General features: G+C 43.9%; 10 protein-coding genes, 2 non-coding genes and 2 pseudogenes across 12 annotated transcripts; 9 read left to right on the top strand and 5 right to left on the bottom strand.

Moving 5' to 3' along the window:
• The first annotated feature begins 605 nt into the window (after window positions 1-605).
• On the top strand, window positions 606-980 carry LOC149077807 (histone H2A). The gene has a single exon (XM_089242997.1). The coding sequence runs from the start codon at window positions 606-608 to the stop codon at window positions 978-980; it is 375 nt and encodes a 124-aa protein (XP_089099123.1).
• A 484-nt stretch (window positions 981-1,464) lies between these two features.
• On the bottom strand, window positions 1,465-1,906 carry LOC149077806 (histone H3). Its single transcript, XM_089242996.1, has one exon. The coding sequence runs from the start codon at window positions 1,892-1,894 to the stop codon at window positions 1,484-1,486; it is 411 nt and encodes a 136-aa protein (XP_089099122.1). The 5' UTR covers window positions 1,895-1,906; the 3' UTR covers window positions 1,465-1,483.
• A 223-nt stretch (window positions 1,907-2,129) lies between these two features.
• LOC149077805 (histone H1-III pseudogene) lies at window positions 2,130-2,741 on the top strand (annotated as a pseudogene).
• Window positions 2,742-3,215: 474 nt separating this feature from the next.
• On the bottom strand, window positions 3,216-3,527 carry LOC149077804 (histone H4). The gene has a single exon (XM_089242995.1). It carries the CDS (start codon window positions 3,525-3,527, stop codon window positions 3,216-3,218), a length of 312 nt encoding a protein of 103 aa, XP_089099121.1.
• Window positions 3,528-4,112: 585 nt separating this feature from the next.
• LOC149077803 (5S ribosomal RNA) lies at window positions 4,113-4,231 on the top strand. Its single transcript, XR_016194263.1, has one exon. It is a non-coding gene; the product is annotated as a 5S ribosomal RNA (ribosomal RNA).
• A 754-nt stretch (window positions 4,232-4,985) lies between these two features.
• Window positions 4,986-5,360, top strand: LOC149077802 (histone H2B). Its single transcript, XM_089242994.1, has one exon. It carries the CDS (start codon window positions 4,986-4,988, stop codon window positions 5,358-5,360), a length of 375 nt encoding a protein of 124 aa, XP_089099120.1.
• A 1,988-nt stretch (window positions 5,361-7,348) lies between these two features.
• On the top strand, window positions 7,349-7,723 carry LOC149077801 (histone H2A). The gene has a single exon (XM_089242993.1). It carries the CDS (start codon window positions 7,349-7,351, stop codon window positions 7,721-7,723), a length of 375 nt encoding a protein of 124 aa, XP_089099119.1.
• Window positions 7,724-8,207: 484 nt separating this feature from the next.
• LOC149077800 (histone H3) lies at window positions 8,208-8,649 on the bottom strand. Its single transcript, XM_089242991.1, has one exon. It carries the CDS (start codon window positions 8,635-8,637, stop codon window positions 8,227-8,229), a length of 411 nt encoding a protein of 136 aa, XP_089099117.1. The 5' UTR covers window positions 8,638-8,649; the 3' UTR covers window positions 8,208-8,226.
• Window positions 8,650-8,872: 223 nt separating this feature from the next.
• Window positions 8,873-9,484, top strand: LOC149077799 (histone H1-III pseudogene; annotated as a pseudogene).
• Window positions 9,485-9,958: 474 nt separating this feature from the next.
• On the bottom strand, window positions 9,959-10,270 carry LOC149077798 (histone H4). Its single transcript, XM_089242990.1, has one exon. It carries the CDS (start codon window positions 10,268-10,270, stop codon window positions 9,959-9,961), a length of 312 nt encoding a protein of 103 aa, XP_089099116.1.
• A 585-nt stretch (window positions 10,271-10,855) lies between these two features.
• Window positions 10,856-10,974, top strand: LOC149077797 (5S ribosomal RNA). The gene has a single exon (XR_016194262.1). It is a non-coding gene; the product is annotated as a 5S ribosomal RNA (ribosomal RNA).
• Window positions 10,975-14,305: 3,331 nt separating this feature from the next.
• LOC149077796 (histone H2B) lies at window positions 14,306-14,680 on the top strand. The gene has a single exon (XM_089245358.1). The coding sequence runs from the start codon at window positions 14,306-14,308 to the stop codon at window positions 14,678-14,680; it is 375 nt and encodes a 124-aa protein (XP_089101484.1).
• Window positions 14,681-17,377: 2,697 nt separating this feature from the next.
• Window positions 17,378-17,752, top strand: LOC149077795 (histone H2A). Its single transcript, XM_089245357.1, has one exon. It carries the CDS (start codon window positions 17,378-17,380, stop codon window positions 17,750-17,752), a length of 375 nt encoding a protein of 124 aa, XP_089101483.1.
• Window positions 17,753-18,236: 484 nt separating this feature from the next.
• Window positions 18,237-18,678, bottom strand: LOC149077794 (histone H3). The gene has a single exon (XM_089242989.1). The coding sequence runs from the start codon at window positions 18,664-18,666 to the stop codon at window positions 18,256-18,258; it is 411 nt and encodes a 136-aa protein (XP_089099115.1). The 5' UTR covers window positions 18,667-18,678; the 3' UTR covers window positions 18,237-18,255.
• Window positions 18,679-18,877: the final 199 nt, after the last annotated feature.

Raw genomic sequence — 18,877 nt, 5'->3', positions numbered from 1 at the left:
ATTACCTTTCAGCTCTTTGTGCATACCAGCATCATATTAGAATATCTGTGCTTTGTGCCGCCTTTAAACTCGTTTTTTCTTGGAAGTTCAGCCCATTAAGCAAAAAATAAGTATAGAACCGAATGCTAAATATGAATAAAATAATTTATTTCCTTGAAAATTAGAAAACTTTTCTGTCCCGTATACGGGACGTCAGTAATCTTTAACTTCAACGACGAAAGAGACATGCCATACATGCAGTAGTGCTAAACAAACACCACCTCTAATAACAAAAGGAAAAAAAGAAATAAGTTTCATTTAAAAACGAAGAAATGTATGGGGGGGGGGGGGGGAAAGAGAAGAGAAACCGTTAATACGGGGAGGGAGAAGGAAATGCGGGTCATATAGTCAGCGGAACCTTTTAGTTTTATCGATTATTATTCGGTTCAAAACTACGAAGGCGTTTCTCGTCTACAACTACGACGAACGCGGATCGCGAAAACGCCAAAAAGGGGCACTATTGGCTGAAAGGAAAACAAGGAAGGCAGAGCTCTCAGGCTGATATTGGCGGCGCCAAAAAAAAAGCGCGAAGCGCGATTCCGATCATTTTTTAGGAAAAATTAAACATGTCTGGACGTGGAAAAGGAGGAAAAGTGAAGGGGAAGAGCAAGACCAGGTCTAGCCGTGCCGGTCTACAATTTCCCGTCGGCCGTATCCACCGTCTCCTTCGAAAAGGCAACTACGCCGAGAGGGTAGGTGCCGGAGCTCCGGTATACCTGGCCGCCGTCCTGGAATACCTGGCCGCCGAAGTTCTCGAATTGGCAGGAAATGCAGCGCGAGACAACAAGAAAACCAGGATCATTCCCAGACATCTGCAGCTGGCGATCAGGAACGACGAAGAGTTGAACAAGCTCTTGTCCGGAGTGACCATAGCTCAGGGAGGAGTGCTGCCCAACATCCAGGCAGTTCTCTTGCCCAAGAAAACCGAAAAGAAAGCTTAAGTCAAGCGAGAGAGGAAGAAAAAAAAAAAAAGGCCCTTATCAGGGCCAATAAATCACGCAAAGAGGTCACGCTAAATCGCATTGTTTAATAATAATAACACAGTCGCCTCAATGTCCCCCGGGGAAATTAGAGACTGGTTCCGAAACACAATCGCATTGTCCGCTGGGGATAGCCACGCCCAGACCATAAAAGTGACCCCCCAGTAAACAAAGCAACTCTATTCGAATCCGGCGAGTCTAGAAGTCTGGGTTGGGTGAGGCACAATAGTAATAAAATACAGCGTCACATTTCTCTCAGCGCTGCGCGCAAAACAAAAAACAAAAAAAAAAAACATACGTGGCTTGTCCTAACTTTCTTTTCTAATCAATCAGAAAAATTTCATGTATGGATTAAAAAAAACTATTTCAACTCGTGTGTGGCAATGCGAATGAAAAGGCGCACCTCTTTGCATGTGTTGGCCCTTAGAAGGGCCGTTTTTTTTTTCCTACTCCTCCTTCACGACTTAAGCTCGTTCACCCCGGATCCTACGTGCAAGCTGAATGTCTTTGGGCATGATGGTAACTCTCTTGGCGTGGATAGCGCACAAGTTGGTATCTTCGAACAGACCGACGAGATAGGCCTCGCTGGCCTCCTGCAAAGCCATGACAGCAGAGCTCTGGAAGCGCAAATCGGTCTTGAAGTCCTGGGCGATCTCACGGACGAGGCGCTGGAAGGGCAATTTCCTAATGAGCAATTCCGTCGACTTCTGGTAACGACGGATCTCTCTGAGGGCCACGGTACCGGGCCTGTAACGATGGGGCTTCTTCACTCCCCCCGTCGCCGGGGCACTCTTACGAGCAGCCTTGGTCGCGAGCTGTTTCCTGGGGGCCTTGCCTCCGGTACTCTTTCGGGCAGTCTGCTTGGTCCTAGCCATGTCTGCGTATCGATGAAAGAAACGTCTGAACGCGTTGAGAGCAAGACGATAAATGTTTCTCCTCAATTTTTCCACAATGACAGAAGCGCCAAATTCAAAGTGTAACGGACGACTACGCCGCGATTGGTCGATTTCGAAACCGAGAAACGCGATTGGCTGAAACGAAGCGCAAAGGGAATCTACTGCAAAAAAACGAGAAATTACTGATCATTTCGTTACGTGAGTGCAAGCGAACATGTCCGAAGGTGCACAACCAGCTCAATCTGCCGCGCCAGCCGCCTCGACCCCGAAGAAAAAGGGGGCGAAAGCTGGCAGCAAGAAACCGAAAGCTGCTCCCTCTCATCCGAAAGTATCGGAAATGGTGAACAGTGCCATCACCAGTCTTAAAGAACGGGGCGGATCTTCACTGCAGGCCATCAAGAAGCACATCGGTGCCCAGTACAAGGTGGACGTGGACAAGCTTTCACCCTTCATCAAGAAGTACCTGAAGAGCGCCGTAGTCAGCGGAGCCCTGGTTCAGACCAAGGGCAAGGGTGCCACCGGATCTTTCAAATTGAGCGCATCCGGGCAGAAGAGCAAGGAACCCTCTGCCGCTGCCAAACAGGTGAAGAAACCCAAGAAGGAAGGCGCTTCGAAAAAACCCAAATCCCCCAAGAAGACCGCAAAGCCCAAACAGAAGTCCGAGAAAAAGAAAGCAGCCCCCGCAAAGAAATCGACGGTCAAGAAATCTGCTCCGAAGACCAAGTCTCCGAAAAAAGCAGCCAAACCATCGAAACCGAAAGCGGCGAAGCCGAAAAAAGCAAAGTCCACTCCGAAAAAGACGACGGCAAAGAAAGCAAAAAAATGAGGGAGTAAGCCCAAGGCTTGAAGGAAAAAAAAAAAAAGGCTCTTTTCAGAGCCAAGAAATGTTTGTGAGAAGGTGCCGAACTCGCATATAAATATATGATACGTGTTATCATGATAATATATAAATACATAACATAAATAATCAACGCGATTTTGTTATTAAAGCGCGCGAACACAAATATATATATATATATATATATATAGAACATAAAGCCCCTTACGAGGTCTGACGAGACCTCGCAGCTCTGGGGGGGGGGGGGGGGCCCGTATAGTACTTGACCTTTGACGAAAGTACGATTACAGCAATATTTTTTTTGTAATAAATATTTAGTACCAACCCTTTAAGTTTAGTTTTTTAAACATATTTAACAAAGTTATGCGACTCAGTTTCAACCTATCATATATTTTTTGGCCCTGAGAAGGGCCTTTTTTTTTTTCTCCTCCGCGTCTTCTATGAAAACCGCATATGCTGTTTTTAACCGCCGAAACCGTACAGGGTTCTGCCTTGTCTCTTCAGCGCATAGACCACGTCCATGGCGGTGACGGTTTTCCTCTTGGCGTGCTCGGTGTAAGTGACAGCATCCCTGATAACGTTCTCGAGGAAAACTTTGAGAACTCCACGGGTCTCTTCGTAAATGAGACCGGATATACGTTTCACACCACCACGACGAGCCAAACGACGGATGGCGGGTTTCGTAATGCCCTGGATGTTATCGCGAAGAACTTTACGATGTCTCTTCGCTCCTCCTTTGCCCAAACCTTTTCCTCCCTTGCCTCGACCAGACATGTTGAATTTGCGAAATCTGAAGCAGAAATGAAAGGAAATCGACAATAATCACGATCTCTGTCTCGAAAGCGCGGAGCTGACGTCACCGCTGTCTAACGGGCATTGGTCCGCCGACGAGGCGTTATTCGATTGGTCGATAAAAGACTTGATTTATCCCCCCCCTTTGACAGGAGGGGGGGGGGGAACCGTTATTTCTTCCCCCCCCCCTCCAGAAAATTATCGCAGCAGCACTGAAAGTTGGCGGAATCGATGCCTACTGTAAGAGTACAGATTGAACTGGAAAAAGAAAACAACATTTTCGGCGGAAACTAGAGAATGTCTTAAACATTTTGCGCAAAAAAGAAAAATTGTAGAAGGGCCCTTAGGCGGAATTCCTCACATGTCCGTCAACCAGCTTGTGCGTCTGCGCTTTCGGCAGATGAAAGAGCCTCCTTTGTGATGTCATCAATTAGAGTACCAGTGTGATGTGACACCATCTGTGCCCCAACTCCCACGGGAAGAAAGGAACAAAGCAGCGGAAATGGACGGGCTCCTTTGAATAGATTTTATGATCACTTAAGAAGTGTGAAAAGAGCATTATGTATCGCCAACGGCCATACCATGCTGAAAACACCGGTTCTCGTCCGATCACCGAAGTTAAGCAGCATCGGGCGCGGTTAGTACTTGGGAGGGTGACCACCTGGGAACACCGCGTGCTGTTGGCATCACTTTTCTTTCTTTTTTTAAATCGGTAAGTAACATAATTTTCCAATAATTTAATTTAAAAATATGTGTATGTGGGGGGGGGGGGGGAAGAAGAGAGGGAATAAAAGAAAATTAAACAAATTAATATACTATACGGCCAGTGATATGGGCCTATATGGCTCTGCTTAGTGCTGCCATCTACTGTTGGAATTTTTTTTCCTTTCAGTAATTTCTTCTAATCCCACAATCCATGGCAAATTTCTTTAATAAGATTTAATTTCAAAATATTCAAATTAAAGAAAAATTAAATTTATTTCAAATAAATCAGTGATTCATATACGATTCTACTTAGCACTGCGAGATACTGTTGGCATCATCATATAAATCCTCTTTTTTTATTTATTTGATAATTATGTTTAATCGGATAATCCAATACATAACATTTTCCACAAGCGATTGAATTTTGAAATCTGTGTGTGTGTGTGTGTGGGGGGGGGGGGGGGGGGGGGGTTTGGAAAGGAAGCGGGGGGGGGGGAACAAATTCAATTTCTTAGGTAATTCAGTTCCCGAAGGCGAAGTTGATATATGACTCTGCTCAGTGCTGCCATCTACTGGTGAACAATACGAATTCCCTTCCCCCATTGTTTATATTTGAGATTGGGTTGCGGAAAATCACAAATGAGAAACTTCACTTGTGGAGTAAACTTGAAATCCTTTCGTTATGAAAAAATTTCAAAATTTTTTAACACATTTTCGTAATTTTTTGCAGGTAAAATGCCGCCACAACCTTCAGGAAAAGCTGTGAAGAAAGCCGGAAAGGCCCAGAAGGCTGTCCGTGCTGGAGACAAGAAAAAAAGGAAGAAGCGAAGGAAGGAGAGCTTCGCAATCTACATCTACAAGGTTCTGAAGCAGGTCCACCCAGACACCGGGATATCTAGCAAGGCTATGTCAATTATGAACTCCTTCGTAAATGACATCTTTGAAAGAATTGCAGCGGAATCATCACGACTGGCCCACTACAACAAGAGAAGCACCATCACCAGTCGAGAAATCCAAACTGCAGTGCGGCTGTTACTCCCCGGAGAACTCGCCAAGCACGCAGTGTCTGAAGGAACGAAAGCTGTCACCAAATACACCAGTTCAAAGTAACTTCTTTTCGTTCAGGGTGGGGGGGAAAAAAAAAGGCCCTTTTGAGGGCCAATAAATCGAGTAAGAAGGTTTAACCCTGGTCGCAAACGACTTGTTGCCTAACATAACGGTAATTTAATATAGCAATAATATAATGAGGTGTAATGTAACGTTAGGAGTGCTTACCTTTCATGAAGAAGAAACCAACAATCCTTGTGAATTTATCCCTGGAAAAAAAAAAACATAAATAAATAAGCTATTCGAGCATGCATATATATATATATATATATATATATAAAATCAATGAAATTTCTGCGAAAGAAAAATGTGATGGATGGGGGAAAAAAAAAAGAAGAAACTGTCTTGGGTGGGATTCGAACCCATGCTCGCGTGGAACCGGAATGAAAATTCAAATAAAACCCCCTTATTTTTCCGCCCGCGGCGCCCCCGCGAGGGGTTCCCCAGGTAAGGTATAGCTTCGCAACAATACTTTCTACCACACAATAGATATACCACGTGATATGTTCGGCGCAACAATATTTAAAATATCATTATCTGCCTCCGAATATATTCTCTTGAGTCCAGCGTCTTATCCATTAGGCCACAACGACACAGTCATCTGTTACAATTAACACGATTACGTTATAAACTGCTACAATAATTTTTTAGCAAAAAAAATTCTGTGCCGATACGATACTTTTGAAAGGTAAATTATCATACGATAACAATTTGTAATTATTATAATAAATAACAATTAATTATCATAGCCAAATGCAGATTCGAACAGTAGATTCCCTTTGCGATTTATTTATTTTACATACAATATGTATTTTACATTTATTCATTACATTTATATATTTTACATACAATTTATTTCATTATCATTACAATACTACAATCATTACATTAATTTATTTCATTATAATAACCAAATGCAGATTCGAACCCATGACTTTCATAAACACTAGGCTCAAGATTCGTGTCCGTCGTCGTAACCATTACGCCACTAGACACGACATACATCATTCCTAGTTAGCTACTGAAAGTCAGCGATGCAAAGAAACGAGAAATGCCAACTTCTTTTTTTTTTTTCTGTTTCAATTTCACACAAAAATAGGAAATTATAATTTCACTACAATCTACGTTCATGAACAATTAAATATTCATTTATGATTTCATACTTCTTTTGTGAATATAAACATTATTTCCAGTATTTCGCATGCGTCCCACTTTGTTTCAATTTCATTTTAGCCCCCAGTGTATTATATTAACACATCTCGTTTCGCCAAGTTTATTTACTTCATTTTAGCCTTTCCTTCATTTACCCTAACGTTTCACATTCATTTTGTGCATATAAACATTATTTTAGTATTTCCCATGCGTTCACTTTGTTTCAACAAGTTCATTACCTTTCAGCTCTTTGTGCATACCAGCATCATATTAGAATATCTGTGCTTTGTGCCGCCTTTAAACTCGTTTTTTCTTGGAAGTTCAGCCCATTAAGCAAAAAATAAGTATAGAACCGAATGCTAAATATGAATAAAATAATTTATTTCCTTGAAAATTAGAAAACTTTTCTGTCCCGTATACGGGACGTCAGTAATCTTTAACTTCAACGACGAAAGAGACATGCCATACATGCAGTAGTGCTAAACAAACACCACCTCTAATAACAAAAGGAAAAAAAGAAATAAGTTTCATTTAAAAACGAAGAAATGTATGGGGGGGGGGGGGGGAAAGAGAAGAGAAACCGTTAATACGGGGAGGGAGAAGGAAATGCGGGTCATATAGTCAGCGGAACCTTTTAGTTTTATCGATTATTATTCGGTTCAAAACTACGAAGGCGTTTCTCGTCTACAACTACGACGAACGCGGATCGCGAAAACGCCAAAAAGGGGCACTATTGGCTGAAAGGAAAACAAGGAAGGCAGAGCTCTCAGGCTGATATTGGCGGCGCCAAAAAAAAAGCGCGAAGCGCGATTCCGATCATTTTTTAGGAAAAATTAAACATGTCTGGACGTGGAAAAGGAGGAAAAGTGAAGGGGAAGAGCAAGACCAGGTCTAGCCGTGCCGGTCTACAATTTCCCGTCGGCCGTATCCACCGTCTCCTTCGAAAAGGCAACTACGCCGAGAGGGTAGGTGCCGGAGCTCCGGTATACCTGGCCGCCGTCCTGGAATACCTGGCCGCCGAAGTTCTCGAATTGGCAGGAAATGCAGCGCGAGACAACAAGAAAACCAGGATCATTCCCAGACATCTGCAGCTGGCGATCAGGAACGACGAAGAGTTGAACAAGCTCTTGTCCGGAGTGACCATAGCTCAGGGAGGAGTGCTGCCCAACATCCAGGCAGTTCTCTTGCCCAAGAAAACCGAAAAGAAAGCTTAAGTCAAGCGAGAGAGGAAGAAAAAAAAAAAAAGGCCCTTATCAGGGCCAATAAATCACGCAAAGAGGTCACGCTAAATCGCATTGTTTAATAATAATAACACAGTCGCCTCAATGTCCCCCGGGGAAATTAGAGACTGGTTCCGAAACACAATCGCATTGTCCGCTGGGGATAGCCACGCCCAGACCATAAAAGTGACCCCCCAGTAAACAAAGCAACTCTATTCGAATCCGGCGAGTCTAGAAGTCTGGGTTGGGTGAGGCACAATAGTAATAAAATACAGCGTCACATTTCTCTCAGCGCTGCGCGCAAAACAAAAAACAAAAAAAAAAAACATACGTGGCTTGTCCTAACTTTCTTTTCTAATCAATCAGAAAAATTTCATGTATGGATTAAAAAAAACTATTTCAACTCGTGTGTGGCAATGCGAATGAAAAGGCGCACCTCTTTGCATGTGTTGGCCCTTAGAAGGGCCGTTTTTTTTTTCCTACTCCTCCTTCACGACTTAAGCTCGTTCACCCCGGATCCTACGTGCAAGCTGAATGTCTTTGGGCATGATGGTAACTCTCTTGGCGTGGATAGCGCACAAGTTGGTATCTTCGAACAGACCGACGAGATAGGCCTCGCTGGCCTCCTGCAAAGCCATGACAGCAGAGCTCTGGAAGCGCAAATCGGTCTTGAAGTCCTGGGCGATCTCACGGACGAGGCGCTGGAAGGGCAATTTCCTAATGAGCAATTCCGTCGACTTCTGGTAACGACGGATCTCTCTGAGGGCCACGGTACCGGGCCTGTAACGATGGGGCTTCTTCACTCCCCCCGTCGCCGGGGCACTCTTACGAGCAGCCTTGGTCGCGAGCTGTTTCCTGGGGGCCTTGCCTCCGGTACTCTTTCGGGCAGTCTGCTTGGTCCTAGCCATGTCTGCGTATCGATGAAAGAAACGTCTGAACGCGTTGAGAGCAAGACGATAAATGTTTCTCCTCAATTTTTCCACAATGACAGAAGCGCCAAATTCAAAGTGTAACGGACGACTACGCCGCGATTGGTCGATTTCGAAACCGAGAAACGCGATTGGCTGAAACGAAGCGCAAAGGGAATCTACTGCAAAAAAACGAGAAATTACTGATCATTTCGTTACGTGAGTGCAAGCGAACATGTCCGAAGGTGCACAACCAGCTCAATCTGCCGCGCCAGCCGCCTCGACCCCGAAGAAAAAGGGGGCGAAAGCTGGCAGCAAGAAACCGAAAGCTGCTCCCTCTCATCCGAAAGTATCGGAAATGGTGAACAGTGCCATCACCAGTCTTAAAGAACGGGGCGGATCTTCACTGCAGGCCATCAAGAAGCACATCGGTGCCCAGTACAAGGTGGACGTGGACAAGCTTTCACCCTTCATCAAGAAGTACCTGAAGAGCGCCGTAGTCAGCGGAGCCCTGGTTCAGACCAAGGGCAAGGGTGCCACCGGATCTTTCAAATTGAGCGCATCCGGGCAGAAGAGCAAGGAACCCTCTGCCGCTGCCAAACAGGTGAAGAAACCCAAGAAGGAAGGCGCTTCGAAAAAACCCAAATCCCCCAAGAAGACCGCAAAGCCCAAACAGAAGTCCGAGAAAAAGAAAGCAGCCCCCGCAAAGAAATCGACGGTCAAGAAATCTGCTCCGAAGACCAAGTCTCCGAAAAAAGCAGCCAAACCATCGAAACCGAAAGCGGCGAAGCCGAAAAAAGCAAAGTCCACTCCGAAAAAGACGACGGCAAAGAAAGCAAAAAAATGAGGGAGTAAGCCCAAGGCTTGAAGGAAAAAAAAAAAAAGGCTCTTTTCAGAGCCAAGAAATGTTTGTGAGAAGGTGCCGAACTCGCATATAAATATATGATACGTGTTATCATGATAATATATAAATACATAACATAAATAATCAACGCGATTTTGTTATTAAAGCGCGCGAACACAAATATATATATATATATATATATATAGAACATAAAGCCCCTTACGAGGTCTGACGAGACCTCGCAGCTCTGGGGGGGGGGGGGGGGCCCGTATAGTACTTGACCTTTGACGAAAGTACGATTACAGCAATATTTTTTTTGTAATAAATATTTAGTACCAACCCTTTAAGTTTAGTTTTTTAAACATATTTAACAAAGTTATGCGACTCAGTTTCAACCTATCATATATTTTTTGGCCCTGAGAAGGGCCTTTTTTTTTTTCTCCTCCGCGTCTTCTATGAAAACCGCATATGCTGTTTTTAACCGCCGAAACCGTACAGGGTTCTGCCTTGTCTCTTCAGCGCATAGACCACGTCCATGGCGGTGACGGTTTTCCTCTTGGCGTGCTCGGTGTAAGTGACAGCATCCCTGATAACGTTCTCGAGGAAAACTTTGAGAACTCCACGGGTCTCTTCGTAAATGAGACCGGATATACGTTTCACACCACCACGACGAGCCAAACGACGGATGGCGGGTTTCGTAATGCCCTGGATGTTATCGCGAAGAACTTTACGATGTCTCTTCGCTCCTCCTTTGCCCAAACCTTTTCCTCCCTTGCCTCGACCAGACATGTTGAATTTGCGAAATCTGAAGCAGAAATGAAAGGAAATCGACAATAATCACGATCTCTGTCTCGAAAGCGCGGAGCTGACGTCACCGCTGTCTAACGGGCATTGGTCCGCCGACGAGGCGTTATTCGATTGGTCGATAAAAGACTTGATTTATCCCCCCCCTTTGACAGGAGGGGGGGGGGGAACCGTTATTTCTTCCCCCCCCCCTCCAGAAAATTATCGCAGCAGCACTGAAAGTTGGCGGAATCGATGCCTACTGTAAGAGTACAGATTGAACTGGAAAAAGAAAACAACATTTTCGGCGGAAACTAGAGAATGTCTTAAACATTTTGCGCAAAAAAGAAAAATTGTAGAAGGGCCCTTAGGCGGAATTCCTCACATGTCCGTCAACCAGCTTGTGCGTCTGCGCTTTCGGCAGATGAAAGAGCCTCCTTTGTGATGTCATCAATTAGAGTACCAGTGTGATGTGACACCATCTGTGCCCCAACTCCCACGGGAAGAAAGGAACAAAGCAGCGGAAATGGACGGGCTCCTTTGAATAGATTTTATGATCACTTAAGAAGTGTGAAAAGAGCATTATGTATCGCCAACGGCCATACCATGCTGAAAACACCGGTTCTCGTCCGATCACCGAAGTTAAGCAGCATCGGGCGCGGTTAGTACTTGGGAGGGTGACCACCTGGGAACACCGCGTGCTGTTGGCATCACTTTTCTTTCTTTTTTTAAATCGGTAAGTAACATAATTTTCCAATAATTTAATTTAAAAATATGTGTATGTGGGGGGGGGGGGGGAAGAAGAGAGGGAATAAAAGAAAATTAAACAAATTAATATACTATACGGCCAGTGATATGGGCCTATATGGCTCTGCTTAGTGCTGCCATCTACTGTTGGAATTTTTTTTCCTTTCAGTAATTTCTTCTAATCCCACAATCCATGGCAAATTTCTTTAATAAGATTTAATTTCAAAATATTCAAATTAAAGAAAAATTAAATTTATTTCAAATAAATCAGTGATTCATATACGATTCTACTTAGCACTGCGAGATACTGTTGGCATCATCATATAAATCCTCTTTTTTTATTTATTTGATAATTATGTTTAATCGGATAATCCAATACATAACATTTTCCACAAGCGATTGAATTTTGAAATCTGTGTGTGTGTGTGTGTGGGGGGGGGGGGGGGGGGGGGTTTGGAAAGGAAGCGGGGGGGGGGGAACAAATTCAATTTCTTAGGTAATTCAGTTCCCGAAGGCGAAGTTGATATATGACTCTGCTCAGTGCTGCCATCTACTGGTGAACAATACGAATTCCCTTCCCCCATTGTTTATATTTGAGATTGGGTTGCGGAAAATCACAAATGAGAAACTTCACTTGTGGAGTAAACTTGAAATCCTTTCGTTATGAAAAAATTTCAACCACACATTTTCGTAATTTTTTGCAGGTAAAATGCCGCCACAACCTTCAGGAAAAGCTGTGAAGAAAGCCGGAAAGGCCCAGAAGGCTGTCCGTGCTGGAGACAAGAAAAAAAGGAAGAAGCGAAGGAAGGAGAGCTTCGCAATCTACATCTACAAGGTTCTGAAGCAGGTCCACCCAGACACCGGGATATCTAGCAAGGCTATGTCAATTATGAACTCCTTCGATAAGGATTCAATTGCTTGGAATAAATTCTTCTTGGAAGTAGACTGCACTCGGCGGGACTTCAAACTTCGCACCAGAGAGGAGACTGCGAACGACCCCCATCTCCAGAGCCAGGCCGTGAGCCTTCTCATAGACGTAGCGATGAGCATCAACGATAGGATCACCACTGAGATCCGATGTGAGCTGGAGCGCCAATTCTTGGAAATTGTTCAATCCCATCGAACCTCGTCCTATGAGTATGACCTCGTGGTCAGGCTTATGGACCTAAAGGGAACCTCATGCCTCCTCTACGATAACGAACTCCCGTGCGAAATCCTCCCGGACCAGGCTATGCCGAATCCGTCCGAGGTCACCTCTTCTACTTTCAGATCTCAACGTCCGGGTGCTATCACATTAACACCCGAGGTAATCGCTGGAAACGAATCAACGCCTCTCCCGGATGATGAATCTTCCACACAACCCTTGGAGCCACGTGACAAGCCCGTCCCGTATGCTTCTTCTGAAGGACGTATGGCATCCGCTCAACCAGACAGAGATCCAACGATCCTGACTCAGGACACACCCGTCCAGCCCAAGATCCCCGTCACGTCACCCATTGGTCCAGTGATCTCCAACAGCCAACCAGAGCAAGGCTCCGAGTCCTGGTCAATCTTGATTGACAGCAAGGGAAATTGGTTCGGCATAGATGCACATCTATCCGAAATTTGCTCCGAACATTTCTCGGCGACCATAATCGAAGGTCGGATTAAAATTTCTTTCCAGGAAAAAAAAGACTTTCTGATGGCCAAAGACTGGCTACACAACGAAGGGCTCGTGCCCAAGCCAAAAGAAAATCGCTCCGGCGTTTTTCCAGTGCTTATCAGAGGTCTAGAGAAATCAGCCAAACCCGCTGACATAAAGACAGCCCTTGAAACCCTTGGTTTCACGGTAAAAAAAGCAGAACTTTTTCGCAAAGCAAACCCAATCAAGCCAGGTACTTGGAGAATAACGCTCCCCAAAACAGAAGCAAATAGAAAAATTCTGCAACTGAAGAAAATCCACCACCTGGACATTTCTGTGGAGAGATGCATCCGGAACTTCCACGCCTTCCAGTGCCACCGGTGCCTCGGATTCTCGCATTTTGCGGCAACCTGCACACAACCATACAGATGTGTTAAATGCACGGCCTCCCACGAGCCGGGAAAATGCTGCAAGGTGCCGGGATCCGACGTACCGGAATGCGTCCTGTGCTCCGGACCGCATCCCGCCAACTTCAAGAAGTGTCCCGTCTTTCTTGAAATTACAGGTCAAAAAAAAAAGGACAAGACCAAGCCTCAAGGAGGAAAATCCAGCATACCCTCCCTCTCTTTTTCCAGGAGCAACTGGCGTCATTCCACATCAGTGCTACCGGAAAAAGTTCTGGCCAAATACGACCAGTACTTGAAGGACAAAACAACACCTTCGCCAGCGGCCATCACTACGGGACCCCCTGGCCTTAGGTCAACGGGGCCTCCCTCGTCCAAATCTCCGTCAACTAGCTCCAGTAGAACCGTCTCACCAGTCCGCCCGAGAAGTGAATCCAAGTCGCTTGGAGAAGTAATTGACGACTTCACCTCCATTGTTGGCAACATGGCCGCCAACAACATTATGGATGGACTTGCTCTGGATGAACTACGCTCGTTTTTCCAGCAAGCGGAACAGCTGAAAAAAAGATGGACGCTGGAGATAACTTAGGCCTATTCTGAGTTATCTTTCTTCCTTTTATTTTCCTGGTATCCCCTTACAAAAAACTTAAAAATCCTCTTCAAAAAAACTTAATAATCAAAAAAAAAAAAAAAAATTTAGCTTTTTCATTTTTAACTAACATTTACTTTATTCTCTAACCCATTTTCCCTATCGTCTAGGAACTTTGTTTTCCAAATTTTTCTATTTTCAGATCCTGGATAGCAGAGAGATCCAGCCAATCCCAGGGCTCCATCCAGAGGTCCAATCACAGAAGACCAGTCTCTCCGGCTTTCTTCACCAGCTATACTTCTTCACTAAAACGACTAACCTTTTGGGGTTGTGACGGCATTTTTCAACCCCGGAATTATTTTCAATAATTCCGAGATCCAGAACCACTCTTCAAAATTTTGCCACGACGAATATTCCAGTCGCATTGTTTAATAAATTCTCCCCCCCGGCACTCTTGTGCAACACTGCAAAAAATTACGAAATTTAAACTTCACTAGCGGATTCTACCCAATTTTGACTATGGCCCTTGGGTCAGGAAATTTATTTCTTGGCCCATTGACTTTTAGCTGCCAGGCCTTTTGTAAGCCGCTGTAATAGCCCTGAGGGCAGGACTCGGCACAAAATTCTTGCATTCCGCATTCCGCATTTTTAACACATTTTCGTAATTTTTTGCAGGTAAAATGCCGCCACAACCTTCAGGAAAAGCTGTGAAGAAAGCCGGAAAGGCCCAGAAGGCTGTCCGTGCTGGAGACAAGAAAAAAAGGAAGAAGCGAAGGAAGGAGAGCTTCGCAATCTACATCTACAAGGTTCTGAAGCAGGTCCACCCAGACACCGGGATATCTAGCAAGGCTATGTCAATTATGAACTCCTTCGTAAATGACATCTTTGAAAGAATTGCAGCGGAATCATCACGACTGGCCCACTACAACAAGAGAAGCACCATCACCAGTCGAGAAATCCAAACTGCAGTGCGGCTGTTACTCCCCGGAGAACTCGCCAAGCACGCAGTGTCTGAAGGAACGAAAGCTGTCACCAAATACACCAGTTCAAAGTAACTTCTTTTCGTTCAGGGTGGGGGGGAAAAAAAAAGGCCCTTTTGAGGGCCAATAAATCGAGTAAGAAGGTTTAACCCTGGTCGCAAACGACTTGTTGCCTAACATAACGGTAATTTAATATAGCAATAATATAATGAGGTGTAATGTAACGTTAGGAGTGCTTACCTTTCATGAAGAAGAAACCAACAATCCTTGTGAATTTATCCCTGGAAAAAAAAAAACATAAATAAATAAGCTATTCGAGCATGCATATATATATATATATATATATATATAAAATCAATGAAATTTCTGCGAAAGAAAAATGTGATGGATGGGGGAAAAAAAAAAGAAGAAACTGTCTTGGGTGGGATTCGAACCCATGCTCGCGTGGAACCGGAATGAAAATTCAAATAAAACCCCCTTATTTTTCCGCCCGCGGCGCCCCCGCGAGGGGTTCCCCAGGTAAGGTATAGCTTCGCAACAATACTTTCTACCACACAATAGATATACCACGTGATATGTTCGGCGCAACAATATTTAAAATATCATTATCTGCCTCCGAATATATTCTCTTGAGTCCAGCGTCTTATCCATTAGGCCACAACGACACAGTCATCTGTTACAATTAACACGATTACGTTATAAACTGCTACAATAATTTTTTAGCAAAAAAAATTCTGTGCCGATACGATACTTTTGAAAGGTAAATTATCATACGATAACAATTTGTAATTATTATAATAAATAACAATTAATTATCATAGCCAAATGCAGATTCGAACAGTAGATTCCCTTTGCGATTTATTTATTTTACATACAATATGTATTTTACATTTATTCATTACATTTATATATTTTACATACAATTTATTTCATTATCATTACAATACTACAATCATTACATTAATTTATTTCATTATAATAACCAAATGCAGATTCGAACCCATGACTTTCATAAACACTAGGCTCAAGATTCGTGTCCGTCGTCGTAACCATTACGCCACTAGACACGACATACATCATTCCTAGTTAGCTACTGAAAGTCAGCGATGCAAAGAAACGAGAAATGCCAACTTCTTTTTTTTTTTTCTGTTTCAATTTCACACAAAAATAGGAAATTATAATTTCACTACAATCTACGTTCATGAACAATTAAATATTCATTTATGATTTCATACTTCTTTTGTGAATATAAACATTATTTCCAGTATTTCGCATGCGTCCCACTTTGTTTCAATTTCATTTTAGCCCCCAGTGTATTATATTAACACATCTCGTTTCGCCAAGTTTATTTACTTCATTTTAGCCTTTCCTTCATTTACCCTAACGTTTCACATTCATTTTGTGCATATAAACATTATTTTAGTATTTCCCATGCGTTCACTTTGTTTCAACAAGTTCATTACCTTTCAGCTCTTTGTGCATACCAGCATCATATTAGAATATCTGTGCTTTGTGCCGCCTTTAAACTCGTTTTTTCTTGGAAGTTCAGCCCATTAAGCAAAAAATAAGTATAGAACCGAATGCTAAATATGAATAAAATAATTTATTTCCTTGAAAATTAGAAAACTTTTCTGTCCCGTATACGGGACGTCAGTAATCTTTAACTTCAACGACGAAAGAGACATGCCATACATGCAGTAGTGCTAAACAAACACCACCTCTAATAACAAAAGGAAAAAAAGAAATAAGTTTCATTTAAAAACGAAGAAATGTATGGGGGGGGGGGGGGGAAAGAGAAGAGAAACCGTTAATACGGGGAGGGAGAAGGAAATGCGGGTCATATAGTCAGCGGAACCTTTTAGTTTTATCGATTATTATTCGGTTCAAAACTACGAAGGCGTTTCTCGTCTACAACTACGACGAACGCGGATCGCGAAAACGCCAAAAAGGGGCACTATTGGCTGAAAGGAAAACAAGGAAGGCAGAGCTCTCAGGCTGATATTGGCGGCGCCAAAAAAAAAGCGCGAAGCGCGATTCTAAAAGAATTCCTGAATAGCTTGCAGAGTAGCAGCAAGCAACCCTAAGAGCAATTAAAGGCTCATAATAGCCGGTATTAATCAATCGGCATTTTCTATCTTTTTCTACGTTTCCCTTACCCATCTTTCCAAGAATATTTTCTCCAAAACACATATAAAAACTTAAAAATTTTGAGGCATTCCTGAATTTTTCAGAAATGACTCTGAAAATAATTAAAAATATTTCATCTATCCCTTTTCCTAGCTTTTTTAATAATACTAATACTATTCCTCTTTTTCTTCACCTTTAATCTAATATTTTTTTTTATTACTTACAAAATTGCATATCATGTGACTTCTCTCGTCCAATTAGGTACATGAACGCAACCGACGAATGAGGTGCGACCATGGCGCAAGATGATGACGTCAAAGGAGCGATCACTTTTCCTCCGAAATATTAATAAGTAATATGACTAACAGAGCTCGTCCAGACATGTTTGATTCAAAATTCCTGGTTAATTAATTCATTAATTAACCGTGGTTCCCCCACTAGACAGTGCTCCCAATTTCGGACTGACATACATGCATTTTCACATACACACACAATGCTCCCTTGCCTTACTCTTCACAACGGCCCCCCGCGGGTCGGCATGAGGGCAGCTAGTGTCAACTGACAGGTACTGCCAGAAATCCCCATTCGTATTCGTATTCGTATTCGCGAAGCGCGATTCCGATCATTTTTTAGGAAAAATTAAACATGTCTGGACGTGGAAAAGGAGGAAAAGTGAAGGGGAAGAGCAAGACCAGGTCTAGCCGTGCCGGTCTACAATTTCCCGTCGGCCGTATCCACCGTCTCCTTCGAAAAGGCAACTACGCCGAGAGGGTAGGTGCCGGAGCTCCGGTATACCTGGCCGCCGTCCTGGAATACCTGGCCGCCGAAGTTCTCGAATTGGCAGGAAATGCAGCGCGAGACAACAAGAAAACCAGGATCATTCCCAGACATCTGCAGCTGGCGATCAGGAACGACGAAGAGTTGAACAAGCTCTTGTCCGGAGTGACCATAGCTCAGGGAGGAGTGCTGCCCAACATCCAGGCAGTTCTCTTGCCCAAGAAAACCGAAAAGAAAGCTTAAGTCAAGCGAGAGAGGAAGAAAAAAAAAAAAAGGCCCTTATCAGGGCCAATAAATCACGCAAAGAGGTCACGCTAAATCGCATTGTTTAATAATAATAACACAGTCGCCTCAATGTCCCCCGGGGAAATTAGAGACTGGTTCCGAAACACAATCGCATTGTCCGCTGGGGATAGCCACGCCCAGACCATAAAAGTGACCCCCCAGTAAACAAAGCAACTCTATTCGAATCCGGCGAGTCTAGAAGTCTGGGTTGGGTGAGGCACAATAGTAATAAAATACAGCGTCACATTTCTCTCAGCGCTGCGCGCAAAACAAAAAACAAAAAAAAAAAACATACGTGGCTTGTCCTAACTTTCTTTTCTAATCAATCAGAAAAATTTCATGTATGGATTAAAAAAAACTATTTCAACTCGTGTGTGGCAATGCGAATGAAAAGGCGCACCTCTTTGCATGTGTTGGCCCTTAGAAGGGCCGTTTTTTTTTTCCTACTCCTCCTTCACGACTTAAGCTCGTTCACCCCGGATCCTACGTGCAAGCTGAATGTCTTTGGGCATGATGGTAACTCTCTTGGCGTGGATAGCGCACAAGTTGGTATCTTCGAACAGACCGACGAGATAGGCCTCGCTGGCCTCCTGCAAAGCCATGACAGCAGAGCTCTGGAAGCGCAAATCGGTCTTGAAGTCCTGGGCGATCTCACGGACGAGGCGCTGGAAGGGCAATTTCCTAATGAGCAATTCCGTCGACTTCTGGTAACGACGGATCTCTCTGAGGGCCACGGTACCGGGCCTGTAACGATGGGGCTTCTTCACTCCCCCCGTCGCCGGGGCACTCTTACGAGCAGCCTTGGTCGCGAGCTGTTTCCTGGGGGCCTTGCCTCCGGTACTCTTTCGGGCAGTCTGCTTGGTCCTAGCCATGTCTGCGTATCGATGAAAGAAACGTCTGAACGCGTTGAGAGCAAGACGATAAATGTTTCTCCTCAATTTTTCCACAATGACAGAAGCGCCAAATTCAAAGTGTAACGGACGACTACGCCGCGATTGGTCGATTTCGAAACCGAGAAACGCGATTGGCTGAAACGAAGCGCAAAGGGAATCTACTGCAAAAAAACGAGAAATTACTGATCAT

The sequence above is a fragment of the Pholcus phalangioides genome, unplaced genomic scaffold (assembly GCF_987345545.1).
Source record: "Pholcus phalangioides strain wild (caught in Gottingen) unplaced genomic scaffold, Ppha-v1.0 ptg000015l_1, whole genome shotgun sequence".
Lineage (NCBI taxonomy): Eukaryota > Metazoa > Arthropoda > Arachnida > Araneae > Pholcidae > Pholcus > Pholcus phalangioides.
The sequence above is the reverse complement of the archived record's forward strand: the minus strand, read 5'-3'. Positions and strand labels throughout refer to the sequence as shown.